This window comes from Spermophilus citellus, assembly GCF_964194105.1.
Source record: "Spermophilus citellus genome assembly, chromosome: 13".
Taxonomy (NCBI): Eukaryota; Metazoa; Chordata; class Mammalia; order Rodentia; family Sciuridae; genus Spermophilus; species Spermophilus citellus.
Genome location: NC_138193.1, coordinates 52672881 through 52694639, shown reverse-complemented (window position 1 = coordinate 52694639; position 21759 = coordinate 52672881). Strand labels below are relative to the sequence as shown.

General features: G+C 44.0%; 2 protein-coding genes across 2 annotated transcripts in view; one reads left to right on the top strand and one right to left on the bottom strand.

The window, feature by feature from the left end:
- LOC308632396 (electrogenic sodium bicarbonate cotransporter 4-like) overlaps nt 1–10071 on the bottom strand; it is a gene marked incomplete at both ends in the record, with an annotated part of 38412 nt that extends 28341 nt beyond the window's left edge. Inside the window, 8 exons of the mRNA XM_081264479.1 lie at nt 1915–2186; nt 2955–3088; nt 4991–5165; nt 6796–6984; nt 7270–7424; nt 8372–8459; nt 8963–9120; nt 10027–10071. Of these exons, the coding sequence (XP_081120605.1) occupies nt 1915–2186; nt 2955–3088; nt 4991–5165; nt 6796–6984; nt 7270–7424; nt 8372–8459; nt 8963–9120; nt 10027–10071 (1216 nt within the window). The remainder of the gene's footprint in view (nt 1–1914; nt 2187–2954; nt 3089–4990; nt 5166–6795; nt 6985–7269; nt 7425–8371; nt 8460–8962; nt 9121–10026) is intronic.
- The window catches only part of LOC308632763 (uncharacterized protein C2orf78-like), a gene marked incomplete at both ends in the record, with an annotated part of 56387 nt that extends 43072 nt beyond the window's left edge, over nt 1–13315 (top strand). The window contains one exon of the mRNA XM_081265129.1: nt 12356–13315. Coding sequence (XP_081121255.1) covers nt 12356–13315 — 960 coding nt within the window. The remainder of the gene's footprint in view (nt 1–12355) is intronic.
- Between the last annotated feature and the right edge of the window lie 8444 nt (nt 13316–21759).

Here is a 21759-nt window from a genome sequence, read left to right as displayed (position 1 = left end):
GTCTTCATATGACTCCAGAACTTCGAATGTTTATAGAAAGAGATCAAGGAATATGATTCTAAAAGTCATGTTTGTGGGAAATTTGTGCTCAGTGTAATGAATCTAGAGTCAGGAATGTACAAGCTGTAAACAAGAGCACCCAGATGGAACCTGGCCCAGAGGCAGGGTTTGCCCCAGGGCAGAATAAAAAGGGCCAGTGGGTAGGATCTCTTCAATGTTCTGGATAAGCAATGTGCCCTGACTCAGGACAAAGGGTAGCTTTACCTATCATTGGATTTTAATAGAATAATTCAAAATTAATGATAGAAAAAATATAAGAAAAAATTAAATCTTGACTTCTTTACAAAATCAGTGCAGTGACAGGAAGCAGGGGTGTAATCAAAACCACACTCCTTGAAGACAAGGCATTTTATCTTCCATAAAGTTCCAAAGACCCTAAAAAATTGTGCTACCAATATTTTTGATTGACTTGTGATCACCTTTTTTTTATACATACTAATGGCTTTTGAATTTTTTGCTTATTTGTTTGTATTTTTTGATAGCACTGGGGATTGAACCCAGAGCCTTAATCAAGATAGGCAAGAATTTTACTATTGAGCTGCACCCCCAGTCCTTTTTAAACTTTTATTTTGAAATAGTCTCATTAAGTTTCCCAGGCTGGCCTCAAATTTGTGATCCTCCTGCCTCAGCCTCCTGAATAGCTGGGATCACAGGTGAGGCTGAGATCACTCTGTCTGGCTCATAGTAATGTATTAAGGGACTGAAAACCCAAATGTTTACTTATTTCCTTTAACCAAACCTGGGTATAGATTTGAAAACCTCATAAGAGCCCCACAAAACTGGTAGAGCCAACATTGACGCCCCCCTTTTATATCTAGGGAAACTGAGGTTTGGTGTGACCTTGGGTGGCCTCTGGGCCTCAGTTTGCTCTCTGTGAGTCCACCCTGGTGCTGCTTGGAGAAGTGGGGTGGATCTCCTATTCCTATTCTGCAGCCCCCTGGGTATACCCCACTGAATGCTCTCAGGGCCATGCTTATGACTGTGAGGGAGGTGAGGAGATGAGATTCTATGAGAAATTCTAAGTTTCCAGATGACAGGTTTTGGTCCATAAAGTAACTCCACAGGAATGGCACTGAATACTTATTATCAGGTTGACCAGTGGGTTGATTAAACCTCCCACCTAGTATGGGGATCTCTTGGCACACAGACTTCCAGAGAGTCCAAGTAACTGGCAGATATTTCCCATGATAGCTACTCCCAATGTTGCACAGTTTTCCCAGAGTCAGCTAGCATCTGGTTCCCTGAAACTTCAGCTCCTCGATTTGTTATACATCCTGTGTCCCTTGTGGCATGACAGTTCTTCTCTCATACCTCTCTTATCCCTAAGAAGCTAAATAACCTCAGGTTATCCAACTGTTTTTCTAATACCATGATTGGCAAGCCCTCCACACTGGAGGTGTTCCTGTTTGTAGGGATGTTCATCCATCTGATGTGCTCTCGCCTTATAAAGTATGAGACCACATTGGCAGCACTGTGTTGGGAATAAGGTGTCATGCAATGATAGAAAAAAATATAATATATGAGGAGGGACATTAGGCACCAAAAGATCTACCTCTGGCTTGGGTAGCATGCTGACAGGTGTAGCCTCCACATCACCCTGCACTGAGGCAAACTGTGCCTATGCCTTCCTGAGATACCCCCATACCCTTCTGATCACAGCCCTGGGAGTTGATATTAAGACTACTGTTCTCTTGGTTTCCTTAAAAAAACTGGGTTCAATACCCTGTGGGGCTCCCTTGGAATGCCAGGCTGAATAGCCCCTCTCAAGCAGGCTTTCCTGCATTTGATAGAGCTGTGGTTCTAGGGAAGAATATGTGGGGGGGTGGGCAGGGCATGTCTGGAGTTACCGGTCACCTGTGTCAGGGGCAACACACTCGCATTTGTAGGTGGTGATGGAGTCGGGCTTGAAGTCCCTGTTGATGGGGTAGTACTTGAAGGCACCGATCATCTTCTTGATGGCATCATAGATGAAGATGAAGCTGATGAGGGTGGAGAAGCCCTCCTCGGTGAAGCGGGTGATATATTTGATGATAAAGCTGGCATCTGTGGCCACCAGGACAAGGCACTGGATGGCTGAGTGTAGGCCAATCCAGAGGCGGAACTCCATGTAGTCTAGGCCATTGCCTCTGGAAGGCAGAGGGAAAGTGGGGGGCGGTCCTCCAGTCCAGGATTCCTGTGCTTGGTTTCCCAGACCCACCCTGAGCAGCTCATTTCCCCCTCCTGTGGCACAGGTGCCCTCCTAGGGACAGTCAAAGTACTGGGGACAGGGACAATTCCTGGTTGGGGTTGCCTGATCTTTGAGAAGTCTAGGAAAAGATCTCATGCAGGAGGTATGCAGGAAGGTGCTGAGGCACTCAGTGCTCACATAGTTGGTCACAGACACCCAGCGTGAATGAAAAACAGGAAATTTCAGATGAATAGGGCTGGAGCAGGCCTTAGGCATAGTTGGGTCAAACCCTTGGGGTGTAGATGAAGCAGCAGAGCCTGGAGTGATGGGAGTTGCCTGAGTCTGGGTGCAGGAGCCATGCCATAAGGGCCACCAGGGGAAGCCGGGACTTAGGAGTTAAGGGTGATGCCTAGTTTCTGGCGTGACACAACTGACCTCCAGCCCAAGACTTTCAAACACTACACTGACTTTCAAGTGAACAGCATGGTATGAGTCTTCTTCCCTTGTCTTGCCTGGATTGCTCCCTGTGGGCTGTGCTAATACACACTAAAATAGTCATCTTAAAGGCAGGTAGCTGGCAGAAGCCAGGAGGATCCACCTGACAGTCTCTCCCTTGTTTAAAGGTGACTTTGGTACTTCCTAGGCCCTGTCTATTCCTGTGTCTTGGCCTTGGCTAACAGGCCTATGGGCAAGAGATGGCATGGGGCATCACCAAAAGGACACCTACTTGCTGAAGTCGAAGAGGAGCTTCTCAAAGATAAGGATGGGCCCTGTGCTGCTGAGGATGATGAGAGGCTGTCCCGAGAAGAGGCAGAACAAGGAGCCGGCCATGGCAGTGCCCAGGAAGCTCTCCATCACTCCCTGGGGGCATGAGAAGTGTGAAGCTTAGCAGAGGTAGCAGAAGGGGCTTCCACATACAGGTTGCAACCCAGCTATCTCTCCAAGAGCTTTTGTTCATATTTTGTTCTGGCCAAACAAAATATGTTCTCTCTTCTCCCCAAATTTTGCTTCCCATCTCCCACAATTTGCCACCATGTCCAGTGTTACCCTAGTTCAATTTGGATGAAGGTCCTTTGTGACTTGCTTTTGGCATCCCAGGTCCTAGAAAACCATGGATATGCTTGTATTGTGTTCATTCTACTCACAGAGGACAGCCCATTCATCCATCTAATCATTCATTCATTCAAACATCTATTTGATATCTTTAGAATTAAGACCATTCATTCTTTCAAAACCCATTAAGTGCCTACTAGGTACCAGGCATTGTGCTAGGTGTTGGAGACCCACCAGTGAATAAGATAACCCATATTGAATCTAGTGGGATATAGATAAGGAACCGATTTCCATATATCAGGGGTTTTCAACCTCAACACTATTGGTATTCCAGGCTAATTCTCTGTGATGGGGTCTGTCCTTTGTATTATAGGATGTCTAGCAGTCTCCCTGGCCTTTACCCACTAGAAGCCAGTAGCCATTCCTCCCAGTTGTCATAATCAAATCTATCTCTGAATATTTCCAAATGTCTCCTAGGTCAAAATTGTCCCCATTGAGAACTCCTGTCAAGGAGTGCAATAAGGTGGGATGGGTTCTGGGTGTCATAGGAGTATACAGTAAGAGAGAAAAGGTAGTCAGAAAGGCCACCCTAGATGTAGATATGTAGAAGCCAAGACCCAAAACATGAACAGGGATTGTTCAAGAGAACAGGGTTAACTGGAGTAAAGAGAATGAGTGTCCCCAAAAAGGGAACAGTGTATTCAAAGCTGGAGCTGAAAGGAAGCATGTCTTTGAAGAACTTAAAGATGATCAGGATTGATGGAAAACAGATTATAGAATGCATGAGTAGATCAGGAATTCTGAGAAAGAATGGCAGGAGCTGAGGCTTAAGAGGCAAGTAGAGCCATGCCATAAGGGCCACCAGGGGAAGCCGGGATTTAGGAGTTAAGGGTGATGACTAGTTTCTGGCGTGACACAACTGGCTGGGTCATGGTGTCACTTGTTATACTGGGAAAGGCTTATGCATAGCAGGTCAGGAGAGAAGATAATGGACGCAATGCTATCTGTGTGAACTGGGGGATCTCAAGGGGTAGTCATAAGGATATGCTTGGGAGGTAGCTGGACACCGAACTTGAAACTCAGGGGAGAGATAAGGGCTGGCAATAGGCATTCATCTGACCTACCTGGGGAAATGAGCCCTTTCCTTGGAGCCCTGAGCTTCCCAATGACTCTATCCCCATAAGGTGTTCACTGGAGAGGAAGGAGGATGTCTCTGCTGAGCTATTTTCCCCAGGGAGGTCTGCCTTATTGTCATGGTAACAACTTACCATCCTTCTATAAATGTCTTAACTCCAAGCTAAGAAACCAAAGTTGGTGTAAAAAAAAAAAGTGGGGAGAAGTTCACAATTAACAACTCAACTAATTGTGTTGATTAAGTTAGTTCAATTATCAGGGGGTAAAGTGCCAAATAACAAAGTAAATGATTCCCCTTTAAATGTTGGCATATTTATATCATCCTTAAATTTGGTCTTTAATAATTATTAATTTAATTTCCTTCCCTTCCCTCCCTCCCTCTCTCCTTCCCTTCCTTCCTTCCTTCCTTCCTTCCTTCCTCCCTCCCTCCCTTCCTTTCTTCCTTCCTTCCTTCCTTCTTTCTTTTGAAAGGGAAAAGGGTTATAAAAAAGAATGGCATAAACCTAGACAGTGACTGAAACCTGCCACCATGTGGCAGCGGATTTTACTTACAATTTCTCTCAGGTTCACACTCACCTGATAGTTGTCGGTGGCATCTCCCAGAAGCCCACCAAAGGTGATTGCGTTGGTGATACAGCCGAGGTAGATGAATAGGATGGCAGAGATGGACTGAATGTGGAAGCCATCATAGAAGTCACTTGGGAACCAAGGCAACTTCCTCTTGATATCCAGACACAGTCCACCAACGAACCTGTTTGAGACAGGCCCAGGGGTAGCTTTCTTACCACAAACACCAGTGCAGGGGCAGGGCTATTTTTAGGGTCCTGCAGAATCTGGGGTGAGGAAGGGAATTTGACCGGGGATGGCTAGGGACAAGAATCTTTTCACCAGCACATTTGGAACCAGAGAATTCTTGCAGGATCCAAAATTTGTAGTCAGCACCATTCACCCTGAGAAGGGTGGACATAACTTGTTTTAGGGAGGAAGGTTCTGATGAGACTATCCCATAGGAATGAACATTCTGGGATCCTCAGATGGTGGTGATCCTCACACCCCTACTATCTACAGGGCCCCTGTGCATGGTAAATATAGGTATGGCCAACTATAGAAGATGGAGATATCCCAGGTTATAATGTGAACTCATTGAGGGTACATTCAAACCTTGATAACTGGTTTCTTTGCTCCCTGGAGCAATTGAGTGGGAAATTTAGGTTTGGAGACAGTTTTTATTGAGCATGCTATTCCACAGAGCTCCTAAACCAGCACTTATTATAGCAGGGTTTCTCAGCCTCAGTACTATTAACATTTTGGACTGAATAATCCTTTATTGGAATGATTCTCTTCTTTGTATTGTAGGGTATTTAACAGTATCCCTGGCCTCTACACATTAGATGCCAGTAGCTTTTCCTCTCCAGTTATGACAAATGAAAAGACATTTTGTCTGCAGCCAAATTCCCTGAGCCAAAGGGTAGAGAGAGTAGAAGGAGCCAGTGAGGGTGGGGTGAAGATTAAAGAAGGGAAAAGTTGTTTTCAGTTGAAAATCACTGGTATAGAGCCAAGGGTATATAAAGCATGACTTTGTTCTCAAAGTCCTTTCTTAAGCCTAGATTAACCTGGGAGACACTAAGAGCTGGCAAAGAACCCAGGTTAGGAGAATTTATCAAAAAATATATCAAAAATATATTTAAAAAGATATATTAAAGCCCTGACCCCCAGGGCTTATGACTTTATTTGGACACAGGGTCTTTGCAGATTTGATCAAGTTTATAATGAAGTCATTAGGGTGTGTTATGATCCAATAAGCTGGGTGTCCTTATAAAAAAGAAAAAAGAAAGGGGCATTGCTACATGGAGACAGACCTACCCGGAGAAGAAGGCCCATGATGACACAGACAGAAACTGAAGAGACACAGCTGCAGGCTAAGGAATGATGAAGACTGTAGGCTACCACCAGAAACTAGGAGCAGGCAAGGAAGGATTCTACCCAGAGTCTCAAATGGAACATGGCCCTGCCTACATCTTGATTTTGAATCTCTGACCTCCAGAACTGTGGGCAAATAACCTGTTGTTTTGTACGACCTAGTTTGTGGTGCTCTGTTTTGGCAGCTCTAGGAAATAAACACAGGTACCAAAGGATGTCTAGTGAAAAGTTTGGGTTCCTCCACTCCTGGGTCAGATTTCCTATTCCCCACTCTGGCAACCCTCCTCAGGATCCAAGAGGGGCTTGGAGGGCTCAGAAAGAAAAAGACTAAGAAAAAGAAAAAGACTGGTCTGTTCTAAGGCCCCATGTTGGTGCTGTACCCAGTGGTGGGAAAGGAAAAGTGGTGGGAAGGAGAGAAGTTGAAAGCACAGCAGGGTCTCTCTCAGGTCTGGGGTGGGCACCTTCCTGTCCAGATAAGCTCCTCCCCAATTTCGTGCACAGCTGGCATCTCTCCATCATCCCCGCTGCCTCCTGCACCACTGCCACCGCCACCAGCACCGCCACCACCGCCTCCTCCTCCAGCTGAGCCACCACCTCCTCCCACGGAGCCATTCATTTGGCCTACGTCAGCCAGGAAGAACACAGATTTCCTGGAAGAGAAGAGGGATGGGAACGAGTGGGGTTCCCAATGCTAGGAGAGTCCCAGCCCTTCAGGACTGTCCCTGGAACATCTTCACATCTTCAATAAATATCTCAAAAGATGGGAAAATGCAGAAAGTGCTCTAACAATACCCACACAGAGGTCACCCCAATTTTACAAATGTTCACATTTAGCCATATTTATTTCTGATTTTTTACAAAGAGAAACAAAATGATACCAACAAAATTGCTTTCCCTCATCTCCCCATCTCCATCCCTTCCACTCATATACACACCTTTTGTCAACGGAGGTCACTTTCTTGGGTGGCTCAATTCGGATATTTGGGTCCCATTCTCCAGGGGGAAGAACAATGACCTCATCCAAAAACTCATCAATTCCTGCAATCAGATCCTCGCGATTGCAGGCTTTATACGCCACATCACTGAAGAGCTGGCAAGGATCAAGGGACAAAAAAGGGGTCAGCTCTCTTTTTGACATTCCCTTCTTATCCACCTTCCTGAGCACATCACACCTAGCTGCAATGGAATCACTTTCAATTGTTGCTCTCATTGCCAACTTACTCAGTTTGTGGTGGGTGAGAACACAGTACCAGGGGAAAATAGGACCCAATTAGAGCCAGCACCAAGGCAAGACAGCCTATTTGCTATCCGAAGCCCAGGTTTCCATATTCCTTCTATAGGGCTTTGGTTGAATTGCTGAACACTTCTGGTTTCAGTTTTCCACAGAGGAGCACATTAGAAAACCTAGAGTCCAGTCCAAGATGCTCATATTTCAAATCCATGTATTACTTTCTAGCCCTTCACTCTTAGAGGGTCAGGTTGCCTGCTGTCTCCAGAGCATGCTGTATGACTTACAGATTATGTCAATGTGGAAAGTCCTCTGGGCAGCCTATCACTCTGGGGACAGAGTTCATGAACTCTAGAATCTGCTCACAATTTCTGCATAATCTCTGACTCACCTCTCTGGTATCACTTCCTGTCCTCAAAGTTCTTATACTGCGCCTGTATTGGATCACTTCCACCCAGCTTCTTTGAGCCTTGATCCCTGTTCCTTTCGTTGGGAGGGTTTGTCTCCTAGGCTGGTACTGGACCCACCTACTTCCTGCTCATCTGAGTTGTACAGCTTCTTCATCTGTGAAGCCCTCCTTGACTGCCTAGGCAGCTAGCACATGGTTAATTTTATTATTATACCTGTATCCTTCCCACTTGATAGGTGCTTCTAGAGGACCCATTGACTATTCCCTGAATCTCATAATCTTCAGTACCCTGCACAGGGTCTGGTATATAGTAGGTGCTCAAATGTGCCTGTTAGATGATTCAGTGAATGAAGGAACAGTGCTGGTGCAGGAGCTATGACATTCAGGAGTCACCACTTACATCATCTACCATCAGGGTTGCAATGGCACGGCCAATTTCATTGTAGGATTTTGCTCTCCCAGAAGGTCCCAGCAATATGAACAGAAATCTGCAAAGAAGATGAAGTATAAGGAGGAGGAGAAAAATGAGAAAGAAAAATAGGATCAAGCGGAAGAGAAGGATTCTTTGGTCCTCAATAGTATCCATTGCTAAATTTTTAAGTTCTCTCCTTTTTTGTGTATGTTGCAGTACTGGGGATTGAACTCAGGGCCTCATGCATGCTAGGCAAGTAAGTGCTCTGCTGCTGAGCTACACCCCAGCCCCTAGCTTCCCTCCTTTGAATCTTTTTGTTGGAGAAACATTCCTCTTTTGCTTGCACTAAGCTCCCCCTGGAGCATCCTCACCTTTGTCTTGCTGCCCAAGCCCACCCAAATGCTTCTCCCTCTGCTCTTGCCACCTTCTCTTCTATGATTCTTTTGAATAAACTATCAAATTCTTGTTCAGCAAATATCTACATTAAGGGGTGTCCCTATGAGCACAGATTGCTGAACACACAGACAGCTGGCACTCTCAGGACTGGCATGGTGGCAGGTTTCTGAGGCTCTCTCTCACCTGGTAGGGACGGGCACCTCAGTCACTCCACCTAGCATGGCAGACTGGATGAGATGCACAAATGCAATGAATGGCTGATCCAGGAAGTCCACCTCACCCACAAGTACATTGGAGGCTTCTGAGTCCTTGGGGATCTTCTTCATGAATTTGTTTTTCCGCTGCTCAGGGAGGGGGAAATGAGATACCCAAGAATATTCCACATGCTCTTCCTCCCTCACTGGGGGCCTAACTTAAAAAAATTTCCCAGTACTTCTCAAAAGACTAAAAGAAATAATCAAACACTTCCCTTGATTTTGCAGATGAGGGACTGAATGGTGGTTAACCCCAGAGATCAATTAAGTCTTTGCAGATGGGAAAATACAGATAGTGACTTGACCCTTGATGTATTCTTTGATGGGAGAAGACTGATTAACTGCAGTGTGGGTCAAGGGGTTGAGAAGAGAGCCCTGAGACCTGTTGGACAACCTCCTTTGTCCAAGCAGATGGGAATCTCAGCATTTACAGTCCAGCTGACCAGACCTCTCCTCTCTGCTTCACTTTTGGTGTCAGAGGGTGGGTGAGGCCTGTTTTGATGGCCAGCAAGGAATGGCTTAATTTTCCCCTCATCACATGCTTCCTGGTCACAGGAAGACTGGTGACCATTCTCTAAGTCTGCAGTTGTCCCAGGTTGACCACCACAGGACCTCCTGGAAACTCATAATTTCTGCAACTTTCCAGGTGAGACTCTCAAGGTGGCCTGGGACTGGGGAGTCTCTCTGACTACTGTCTGTCCAGGACAGGAAGATAAAATAGAGTGATAGGGTCAGATATGCCAGGTATTGTTCCCACTCTCTCTGTTTATGACTTTATTTCCCCTGAGTCCTCTTATGATAAAAATGCCCCAGGGACAGTCACATACAAGCTCTTCTTACTCCTTATCCTAAAATAAATTACTTTTTCAGATTGCCTACTCATTGGGCAGTAAGGGGATGGATAAAAGGCAGAGGTGACATTGTAGGAGGAAGGAGAGGGAGGGCAAGGCTGGTTTCAGTCTACAGTGGCAGACACAGAGTGGAGGCCAGCACCTTCAGGTGGAGGCCAGGGTTGAAGGGAGCTTCTGTGGACATCATGATTGCCCTCCAGTCTACTCTCTGTTGTAATATCTCCAGTGGGCACAGTAATATCTGTTTCTTGTAGGCTCAGTGAAGACACAGGTTCCCTGTGTCTCTTCTTGTACCAGTAGAGGGGTCAGTGGTGGGCATGGACATGGCCAACAGGTCCTTCCCCTCTGTGCCAATTGTTTCCTGATTTACTTCTTGGAGGGTATGATACACACTGGATAGGGTGGTCCACCAGCACAAGGAAGAACACGTGAACAAGGCCTTCACCCTTATAATCTTTTAAATTCAATGGGAAAGAAAACAAACCTCTACAACCTCCCAGGCAATCAGCAACAGTCCTGAGGATCCTAACATGGTGAGAATAAGCAAGGGCAGGAGTTGATGGGAAGGCCAGAGTCCCTAATACTCAAAAAGTCCCTTTGTCTCAGGCACAGTCAGCTGATTAATAAGCAGCGCTCTTTAGGATGGAGGGCTGGGTGTGCCAGGAAAGCCATTGTCCCCATGCCAGCACCCACACCCCCAAGCATCAGACTGGTAGAGGAGAGGGAGGTGGGGCAGGAGAAGGAGTCCAGGGGAGAAAAGAAGAGTTGGGGTGGGTAGGAGCACCCTGGAGAATGAGGCTTTGAGAGCAACGCCACAACAGAGTGGCTCAACACACCCACTTGTAATCCAGAAAAGAAGAGAAATTGAAAACAGGGCCTTGGTCTTTTCTTGCAGGATGTGACACATTTGATCAGGAAATCAGGGTAGTGGCAACACAGAAATGGGGTCATACTGGTTTTCTGGTCACACTGACTTGGCTACCGCCTGGTACAAACTTGTCCAACCAGGGATCCATGGGACCTCACTTCCTGAACCAGGAGGCTCTGGCCTAGTCCTGCAGTACAGGATGGGCAGCAGGGGGAGCTGTGTGAATCTACTCTGTTCACTGGGAACCCACCAGCTAGAGGTGGGCATGGAGCTTAACCCTGCAAAACCAATGATGGAGAAAGAGTGCAGGGCCAATGCCTCTGGGCTCACACCTAAAGAGTAGATAAAGGGGTACCAGGCACTGATGCAGATATTGAGAAGTAGCATCAGGTGCCATTCAGGAGAAACATGCTGGTACCAGGTGCTAAGGTCCAATCCTTAAATCAAAGCATTGCCTGGTAAAGTGACAGCCAGTATTATTAACTCCACTGAGACTTTTACTAAAATAAGTTATGAAATATCTTTCTAGGTAATGCTTTCTTATCCTGACTCCATTGTCAGTGGGCATGACTATAATGAAGTGGTGTTCCTCTTCAAATAATATTTCAGGAGACTGACTGCTTTCTAAATTGTTCCCAAGTAAGCACTCTAAAGTCAGACTGCCTGGGTCAGGTCATGGTTCTGCCACCTCTTGGCAATATGGCCCTGGACATGTTATTTAATCATGTCCAGCTTCAATGTTCTCTCATAGGTCAAATGGGGATGATGGTGTTGCCTTCATGATGCACAGAAAATGCTGGGTTCAGTGTAGTACATGCTGTATATGGACCCTCAATGTCGGTTCATGTTATTGTTATTATTTTAGTATTTTGGATATGATGACTGCTTTTGTTTTGATTTCCACCAGACTTGGGGGTACCTTGAAGGGGCAGCACCCTAGCCAGACTCAGTCAGTACCTGGCTGATGGAGTAGGCAGAGTCACCAAGGCAGTCCAGAATCCCCTTCCTCAGGGAGTTTGTTTCAGTTTTCTTTGTCACCTTCCTTACTTATTCTGGGGCACAGGATATCCTGCCCTTGAGATACATGGAGGTCAGGATCCAGGGGTCCTCCTGTGAGCTTCCCCAGGTGGTAAGGCCCCTGAGTTCCTGGCTGTGGGCCTTAGGACTTAGACTCAACCTTTTGTGGTATTCTGATCTCATCAAGAAACCCAGCTTTTGGGAGATTAGGTCAATGTTCTCCTGCCCTCGCTAAGAAAGAAGATGCACCACTGGACAGTCCAATTAATTAGCTATCATCATTTCCTCCATGGGGAGGCCCCTCTTCCTCCTCTCTGCCATTCTCAATTCCTATCCCATCTTTAAAGGTACAATTGGGACATGAGGTGAAGGTGAAGCTATATGTTCTTGCTGTGTCCTCTCTCTCCAGCAAATCCTGAGTTCAAGGACAGCTGGTACCTCATCTATCCCCCACTCCTGGCCATCCGGCCTAGAACAGAGCCAGCACTGCAAATTCAGTCAGTACCTGACTCATGGGCAAGGCAGTCACCAAGGCAGCCCAGAGTCCTCCTCAAGGGTACTTCCTGGGGACTGCCACTCCTTTGTTGTTCCCAAACTAAAGCGGAAGAGGAACCAACCTGAGCTTTGCCAAGAGTCCTTTAAAAAACCTCGGAGCTGTCTCAGCATGCGCATGTTGGAGTCGGTGCAGGTTTTCCACGCACTGGGGAAGAAGAATGATAAGAAAACTGGGCTCTCTTCCTTCCGGGCCCCGGGAAACTCAGGCAGTACCCAAGACCCCCGTCCATGCCCAGCTATGAAACCATGGCTGGTGGTTAAGGGTCCTGAGAAATCACAAGTCAAAGCCCAGAATCCAGATATCAGTGCTGAAGGAGAGAGTCCCCCTCCATTAATTGATGAGCCTCCACCACCTGGGAAGGTTAAATTGGTACCTTTGCCTTTTCTGACGCAGGAGAAACCTCCACCTCGACCAGTAATCAATAGGAGGCCACAGTCTCTGGCCTCACAGAGACCTACTGGGGCTTACCCTGCCCAGCCTGGCCCTGCTAGCTCAGCTCAACCCATGGCAGTCAACACATCCCAAACACCTACTGCCAACCCATCTTGGATGCGTCCTGCCAAGCCAGCTCAGCCCGTTTTGACTCATGCCATTCAGTCAGGTGTGAGCGCTTCTAAACAGCCTAGTGTCCCTTGCTCTGCTGCTTCTGGGCCTGCACCCTACAAAACATCATCTTGTACTTCTCTTCATTGGCAACCCGTTCCCAGGGTTGGGACCAAGCCCCAGTCACAACCACCCAAGCCTCAAAACCAATATCTCCTCCAAGACTTTGCCTTACAACCAATTCCATGGAGGAAACCCAATGTTCCTGGGCAAGTACTATCAACTCCCATCACCAAACAGCAGAGGCCAGAGCGGGAAGCCATGAAGAAGAAGGCTCAACAAGAGCGTGAGAATGCTGCCAAGTACACTGCAATGGGGAGAGTGCAGTGTTTCATTGAGAGGGAAAGAGAGATGGAGATTTCTCGCTACTATGGCTACATAATGTAAGAGCTGCAAAGATCAGTGGTGCCACTTAGGGACCAAATAGTTTTCCACATGTATACAGATAGAGTGATACACATTTATTTATTCTCAGATGCTTTCAAAGTTTAATAAAATTACATAGAGAAATGTAATATAATTCACTAATATATAATAAAGAGGCCTTCTGGTACCACTGAGAATTGTTAGAAAATAAAGAGGCCTTTGGGTACTACATGGGTTCCAAATAGTGTTCTCATATACACATAGATAGATAGATAGATGAAAATTTATTCATATTTGAAAAGGTAATATAGTTTAATAAAGAAATGCTATAGTATTGATTAGAGGGTAAGTAATAAAGAGGCTTTATATTGCCATTTGAATACCAAATAGTTTTCCACATATATATACAGACAGGTACATAGATACAAAAGTGTTCACTTATATATTTTTAAGACTTAATATAGTTGAATAAAGAAATGTAATAGTATTGTTTGAGAGATAAGTAATAAAGATGCTTTCTGGTATTGCCTGGGCGTCACATAGTTTTCCACAAGTGCAGATACAAATTTTATAAATATGTAGATACAAAGATACAAATGAATTCATTCTAATGTATTTTTAAAGTTTAGTCAAATTGAATGAAGAAATTCCATAGAATTGGTTAATAGATAATAAAGAGGCCTTGTGTTAGCACTTGGCTATCAAACATTTGTCCTCATAGACCTATGAATATGTACTCATTCCAATATACTTTTAAAACTTAATAAAATTGAATAAAGAAATGTAATGGAATTGATTAATAGAAAATAAACAGGAATTTTGAGTTTGAATGGCTGTTAAGTGTGGTTTAGTTTGGTAGCGATGAGGATCACAGTCTGCATGAGAAGAAAGAAACTCAAATTTGGCCACGATAATAGAAGTAAAGGCTAGGAATGGGGGAAAGAGGAAGGCATGTAATCCAGCACTAGGAAGGCAAAAAGAAGAGAGATGTATGGTTTTACTGGAAGAATCAGGAATTGGCAAAATGGCTGACCAATAACACAATGTTTGAAACTAGGGTTAAAATGGTAAAATGTCAAGCAAGTTGAAAATGATAGGAGACGGGTTCAGGTTGACCAGAAGAAATGCAAAAATCAAACAAAAAACTCTCATGGAGAATGGCCTAGTTTTTCGTCTACCTGAAAGGCATTTTACAAAAGAAGATTCAGGGCACATCTCCACCATATTTGGGTCACTTAAGATCCTAGCTGGGAAAGGTGAATACAAAACACGGGGAATCTACCAGGGGTGTTAGAGGGTTCACAGTTACCCTGAGGGAAGCTGATAACCTGGGACTTGGCCAAGTGAACTCAGCAGCATGAGGCCCACCCAGAACACGGCCTGGAATAAATCACCATTGACTCAACACCCATGCACCAGGGCAGCAGAGAGGCACTACTTGAATTAACCTTCACACACAAGGCCAGTATCACTCTGACACTTTACTAATTCTCGAGAAGCAAGGCCTCAATCTGAGGCTTGTGTCCTCAAGTCCTCAGTGTTGGCAAGGGCCCCTGCAGGCAGCCAACCTGGCTTTCAGACCACAGCATAGAGACGTTGGGGTAGAGGGTGAAGGACAGGGATCACACTTGAAAGGGGGTTAAATACTGAACTGAGAAGCCTGTCAGGTCCTCTTCCATTGGTTCTGGCAAGCGCTGTCTTCAGGGACCATTGCCATGAAACGAAGCTCACAAGAAAAACATCACTCCTTGGCTTCCATCTCCACCCAACGCAAGCAGAGTGCGCATGCGCAAGGAGCAACCTGCCAACATCTGCAGGATCCAGCAGCCCCAACAACTTTTACCCATTCCCTCAAAATTGCCAGTCACCATCTTCACCACTCTTCCCACAGGAGACATCACCTTTTCCCACATTTTGGAAACTTCCAGAGATATTTCACCCCAAAATGTATGTATCACAATTTGTTAAATTATATGACCTACAGATTTGAAATGTAACCTTTATGACATATTAAATTCCTATGTGTATTTGCATTCTTCTTTGTAGAATTTGCCTGGCTTTCTTGCTTTTCCTATTTACCAGCTCTCTGGGATATTTTTTATCATGTGTTTCATTTTTTTTAATTCATTATTCTTTCTTTTTAGACATTATCTATTATGTTCATTCATGTTTTCCCTTTTAGATTAGTTATGTTGATTTCTACCATATCTCATCTAATTTCCATTTATGTTGTTCTTTTTTATTATGAAACATAAAACTCAACATTTCAACCATTTTTATGTGGATAACTCTATAGCATTAAGTAGATGCACCATGTTGTTCAAGCATTATTCACTATCCAAATCCAAAACTTTTCACCATCCCAAACAGAAAGCTATATCCATGATATAATTTTCCTTTCCCCTCTCAGGTTCTGTCCTATTTTGCATTGTTTGGCCTTCTGTTTTTTAGCTAGTTTTGATAGAGTGGGCTACTCTGATGTGCTTGGGGGGTTCTTTTCTGACTTGTTTTCGTCGTCTGAGAGGATGGATTCTCCTTTTTCTTAGAATACCTTTATTTGGGATTTGGTTTCCTTCTTTTCTTGCTATGCACTTTTATGCAAAATTCGTTTTCTTTGTAAAAGTATGGTTGAGGATAGAGTTTCTTATGTGATGGAACGGAAACTTCCACCTCTCCTTCCTCCACCTCTTCTTCCCTCCAGTTCTGTCCCTCTCCATTCTCCCTTTGCTCTCCTCCTTCTCCTCCTCCTCTTCCTTCTTGAAGTATTAAAAACATGTCGACTTATTTTCTAAAATTTTCTGGCTGTTTCCACAGGGAGGTTCATCCTTTGTGTCTATTGTTCCTCCCAGCGATTTCTCCTCTGGGTGAGGCCTTGTCCTGAAAAGGAGCATTGGCTGTTCATTTTTTCAAGAGAGTTTAGGGGCTGGACAGCATCAGCCCTTCCGATTTGAATGTGGGACATTTGTACTTACAGCTGCTCCTCAGTTTCCACAGAGAATTCCACCAAGGACCCCGCAAAGACACCAAATTCCACAGAGTTGAAGAGAGACTCCACACATTCAAATTATCTAAATCATCTCTAATTACTTATCATAACTACAATGTAAGTGCTATGTAAATGGCTGTTGCACCATATTGATTATACAACATATAGTACATATTGTAAGAGACCTACTGCACTCACTTTGGGGTTGGCCAGAACCCTTCTCAGTTTCAGCTGCTCTTCTCCTGCTGGCCCAGAGTGCTTTGCAGGAATGCCTGCTGGAGCTTTGAAAGCCTCCTGTCTCCCATTTCCTCTGCCGCAAGTGCTGCTGCCAGGCAGGTCTGGTGCCTCCTGCTGGTGGTTTGCCCTATCCTCTTGTTCTGAGGTTCCTAGGGAACACTGTGTTCTCTACTTGTGTGGTAAATGCTACTCCAGGGTTTGGCTTTCTTTCATCTATTTCCATGGCCTCTAGGCCAAACGTGTCTTTTTCTTCTCTTTGTTTTGGGAGACTCCAAACTGCACTGCTGCCTGCATCTTTCTGAAATCTTGATGGATAACATAATTATTTTAAATTGAGAACGTTGCAGGTTTCAGTTCCCTGAAGCAGAGCTTCATTTCCCCCAAACTGAGGCAGACTGTGAGTCCCCTGTAACGACCATGGCACCTGGTGTCTTTGCTTGCTATGTTGGTGTTTGAGTGAGAAGCAATCTCAAGGTTCATGGGGGAGGGACATCTGGCCACAGGAAGAGGGAGTAGTCTGCAGGACAGGTGGAGAATGGGGACATGGCCTCTAGTCCAAATGTGTCTTTTTCTTTTCTTTGTATCTTCTTTCTGAACACATTGGAGAAGGAATCTCCTATTTGCTCTCCTTCCCCTGTGGGTGGGGGTGGGGTGTTGGGTCTATACACAGTTTCTTTGTCTTCCTTAGGGTCATCTTTCCAGTTGTCCAGGCCAGAAACCTTTGACATTCTTTGACTCCTTTCTCTCTCTCCCAATTACACACTTGGAATTTTAGTAAATTTCATCTGCCCTCTCTTCACATCACATCTAGAACCTACCCACTTCTAACTCCATTCCCCCATTTCTGCTCTAACATAATAATCCCTAACCATTTACTGCCTTTCTCTATCCATGATAGGGGACATACACATTTTCCATAAAAAGACCCATAGATGGTAAATACATAACTGTTTGTAAGCCAGATTGTCTCTGTCTCCACAGCTCCACTCTGCACTTGTAGAATGAACGTGGCCATGCAAAATAGGAGAACACATGGACATTAGCTCTGTTTTAATAAAACTTTATTCACAAAAACAGGCTGTACTGCTTCACAGACTCTGGCTCTGCCTGATCCACTGCTATGCTCCCTTTCAATCACTCCACCCCAGACCAACTGAGCCCACTTGCTGTTCCAAGCCTAAAAAACACTCCTCACCTCCTTCAAGCCTCTTCTCAAATTGTACCTTTCAATGAGGCTTTGTCTGACTACACTCTTTGAAACTGCAATCACCTCTCAGGGTTCTCCCTTCCTTCCATCTGATTCCCTTCACCAGGGACCACGTCTCCTGCAGTGTTGTGAACCTTTCAATACATTTTGTAATTTAATTCTTTGTTGTCTTTATGGTTTAGAATTTCCATCACTCCCTTGCCCGTCAATTCCTAAAATGTAAGACCCTTGAGGGCACAAAATTTTCTCATATGTTGTTCATTTCCATGTGTCCCATGTCTTAAACAGTGTCTCAAAAATAAGAGCTGATCAGTACAGGTTTGTTGAATGGCATATACCCAAAGGGCTTAAAATCAGCATACTATACTAATGCTGACACATTCATGTTTACAGCAGCTCAATTCATAATAGCTAAACGATGGGACCAACAGAGCCCTTTAACAGATGAATGGATAAAGAAAATGTGGTATCTATATACAATGGAATATTACTCAGTGATAAAAAATGAAATCATGGCATTTGCCAGTCGATGGATGGAACTGGAGACTGTCATGCTAAGAGAAATAAGCCAATCTCCCAAAAGCCAAAGGCTGAATTTTCTGTGATATGCATAGATGCTAACACAGAATGTTGGGGGATGGGGGAGGGAAGAGTAGAAGTTCATTGGATTAGAGAAAGAGGAATGAAGGGATGGAAGAAGGTGGGAATAGGAAAGGCAGCAGAATGAATTGGTCGTAGATTTTCTGTGTTCATGTGTGAATACATGACCAGTTAACTTCACCCCACAAACAACCACAAGAATGGGAAGTTAGGGATACCTGGGTTGGGCAGCTGAACACTGGGACCAAGGGCTAAAGCTGAGAGACTTAAAAAATGCAGACCACCCAGGCACTGCTTATTTCTCCAGCTCTGACCCGCCGTTGTACCAGGGGTCTAATCAGGCCTCTGTCTGTCTCCCTCCTGAGTAGACCACAGGACTCATCTAAACAGCCTTCCTACACCAGCTCCTCTCCAGGTGGCCAGACAAAAGTTCCAGAACAGGACTGTCTCCTGGGACATTGACTCAGCAGACAAGTTCATTGGTGGCAGGGCTGCCACTGTTGGTGTGACCAGATCAGAGGCTGGTTTGGAACTGTGTTTAGAGAAATGATGTTTCCCTAAACTCCTTCCCCAAAACCAAACAAACACAAAAGAATGGAAATTTATACTCCATGTATGCCTAATATGTCAAAATACACTCTACTATCATGTATAAACAAAAAAATCAATAATTTAAAAAATTAGAAATACAAAAATGTTATAGTGGTTGCTTATTAGCCACTTTATAAACCCAGTTTGACCACTGGCTATGCCAGTGACAACTAAACCAGAATATAAATGTGTGTCCAACCAGGTTCAATTCGACTTTCCAAATTGTTATCTATCAGATCCCCAGGTTATGTGCAGGTTAGACCCTCACTGTCACCTTCCCCTCACCTTCCTGTGCCCTCCACCCTCCCCCACTCTCATTTTCTCCTCTTCCTGGGTTGGCATTGATCTCTGTCCCTGGTAGGAACCCATCTCTCAAGCAACAGCTCTTCTTCTATGCCTTTTAAGGCCATTGGCTCTTCTGTTTGATGGTCACCTTCCTCTTCCTCTTTGCCATGTGAGGCTCTTTGAGGTCACCCATTCATCGCTGCTTCTTTGACTCCACTCCAATCTGGGAGTGGGAGTATGCTGAGGTATACACCATTAAAGGATGTTCCTCTAAACTCCTCCCCCAACACCAAACACAAAAGAATGGAAAATTATACTTCATATAAACCTTATATGTCAAATAAGGTTATATATATATATATATATATATATATATATATATATATATATATATATATACACATACATACTTATATGTCAAATAAGGTTTTATATATATATATACATATATATATTATATGTATATACTCTACTATCATGTATATACAAAAAGAACAAATAAATTAAAAAAACTTTTAAAAACTATAAATACAAAACAGATACAGTGTCTGCTTACTACCCACTTTATAAAGTAAATGTGTAAACCAAATAGAAAATGATAAAATCCCTGACCTGAAGTACACCAAAGAACCCTAAAGTTTCTTATGGCATTTAACTCTTTTAGAAATTCTCAACCTTGAGATGAAACTTTTAACAGAAACAAAGATTTTGAATTACTTAATATAAATTATATAGCACATAGCTAACTAGCCATAAAAAAGGAACAGAGTATTTATAAAATAAATTTAATCATTAATTTTAACAGACACACATATTAAAGATCTTTCCATGCATGAGGAAGAACATGTTTTCCAAATCTGTCATTTCCTTGCTGACAGGAGATACCAGTCTTTAAAGAAACTAGGTGGTGCTCCAAACCACATATTACGCTTCATGTTATGGATTTACACGTATGGTTTTACTGCCACCTTTTTCTTGAATGCCCACATTTTGTGGGCTTAATGCCCACCTCTTCAAAGGATAAATCACCTCCCTTCTTAAGGGACAACATCATCAGGTAATCCCAATTCCATGTGAAAAAGAAGATAATTTACCTACAATAATAATGTACAATTTTAAAAATTGCAATGCATTTGTGTATTTACCTATATTTGAACCAGTTCATCCCATCTTTGTCTTCCCAAGTATCTACTTTTCAAATTCTTTTTATATTCCCAATGGGTTCACAGCAAACATCTTACCAGTGTGAACAATTTTCTTTAATACACACTCCATTTCTGCTTTCTGATAACCTCCATTCCCTAGCAATGTTCCACATAGGCTGCTGTAGTGTTTCAATGCATACAACCCACCTAAATCCTCCAAAGGATCTTGCTGATTTTTAAAAAAATATTTACATCTGAGCTTAAGTGGACACAGTATCTTTATTTTTCTGTGGTTATGAGGAAAAAAACCTAGTGCCTCATGCATGCTAGTGAGCACTCTACCACTGAGCCACAACCTCAGTCCCCTTGCTCATCTTTTAAAATTATTTGTCCTTCTGATGGCTGTAAGCCAACATCTATGAAATCTATCAAAACGGGATGTGTTCGTTTTCATTGTAGGTCCATTGGCTAGCATAGATTCCCAAACATGATAGCTAATGAAGGCATCTAACCTTGATGCTTTATGCTTCTACAAACGACTTCCTTGGTCCCAGGAACATAATGGTTGGTTTAGCTTTGCACATCGTGGTTATCACCATAATTGGCTAGACCATCCATGGAATTAATTTTCGGCACAAGGAGACAACATTGACCTCAGTATGTGAGCAACCGGGAATATGTATTGAATATTACTGGGGTCCCAAAACAATGTCGGCATTGAGAAGAGAGCTGTAAGCAAGTCAGAAAATCTCCTGTCTTTCTGGACATCATATTCTAGTGGTCAATGAAAGGCAATACACCAACCAAACCATATCAGAGAGAGGTAAGGACTATCAAGAAAACTGAAACAAGACCAACTGATATAGGGTAACTGGGTAGCTCCTTAGAATGGATGGACAAGGGAAGTTCTCTCTGAGGAGGTGACATGAATGATAAGATGGAACCAGCCAAGTGAAGAGCACTACTAAAGCACCTCAAGGAAGAAGGAAAGTGGGAGATGAGGTCAGAGAGGCGACAGTGGCTGAATCACTCTGCAATCTAGGTAAAGAGTACTAATCCTAATCTCAAGCCTCATGGAAGGTCATTGGAGGATTTTAGGTATTTGTTCCAGATACCAAATACATGGAGAGGAAAATAGAGACAGGAGTAAGGTACATTTGGAGCAACTGTGAAGTAATTGACTCTAATAAAATGTGACAGTTGTTGGTAGGACCTATGTACCATATGGATGCTTGAGGGTTTCCAATCATCAATAAAACTGAGAAGAGAATATGGAAGGACCTCAGTGACAGATAGTATGGTAGGGTGAACCAAGATGAGTCCCAGTCATCCTGATCAGTACAAAATGTAGGGATGGGGTTGTCCCTTAGGACAATAACCTCAGTATAAAAGCTGATAGTTTAGGTCTGGGAAG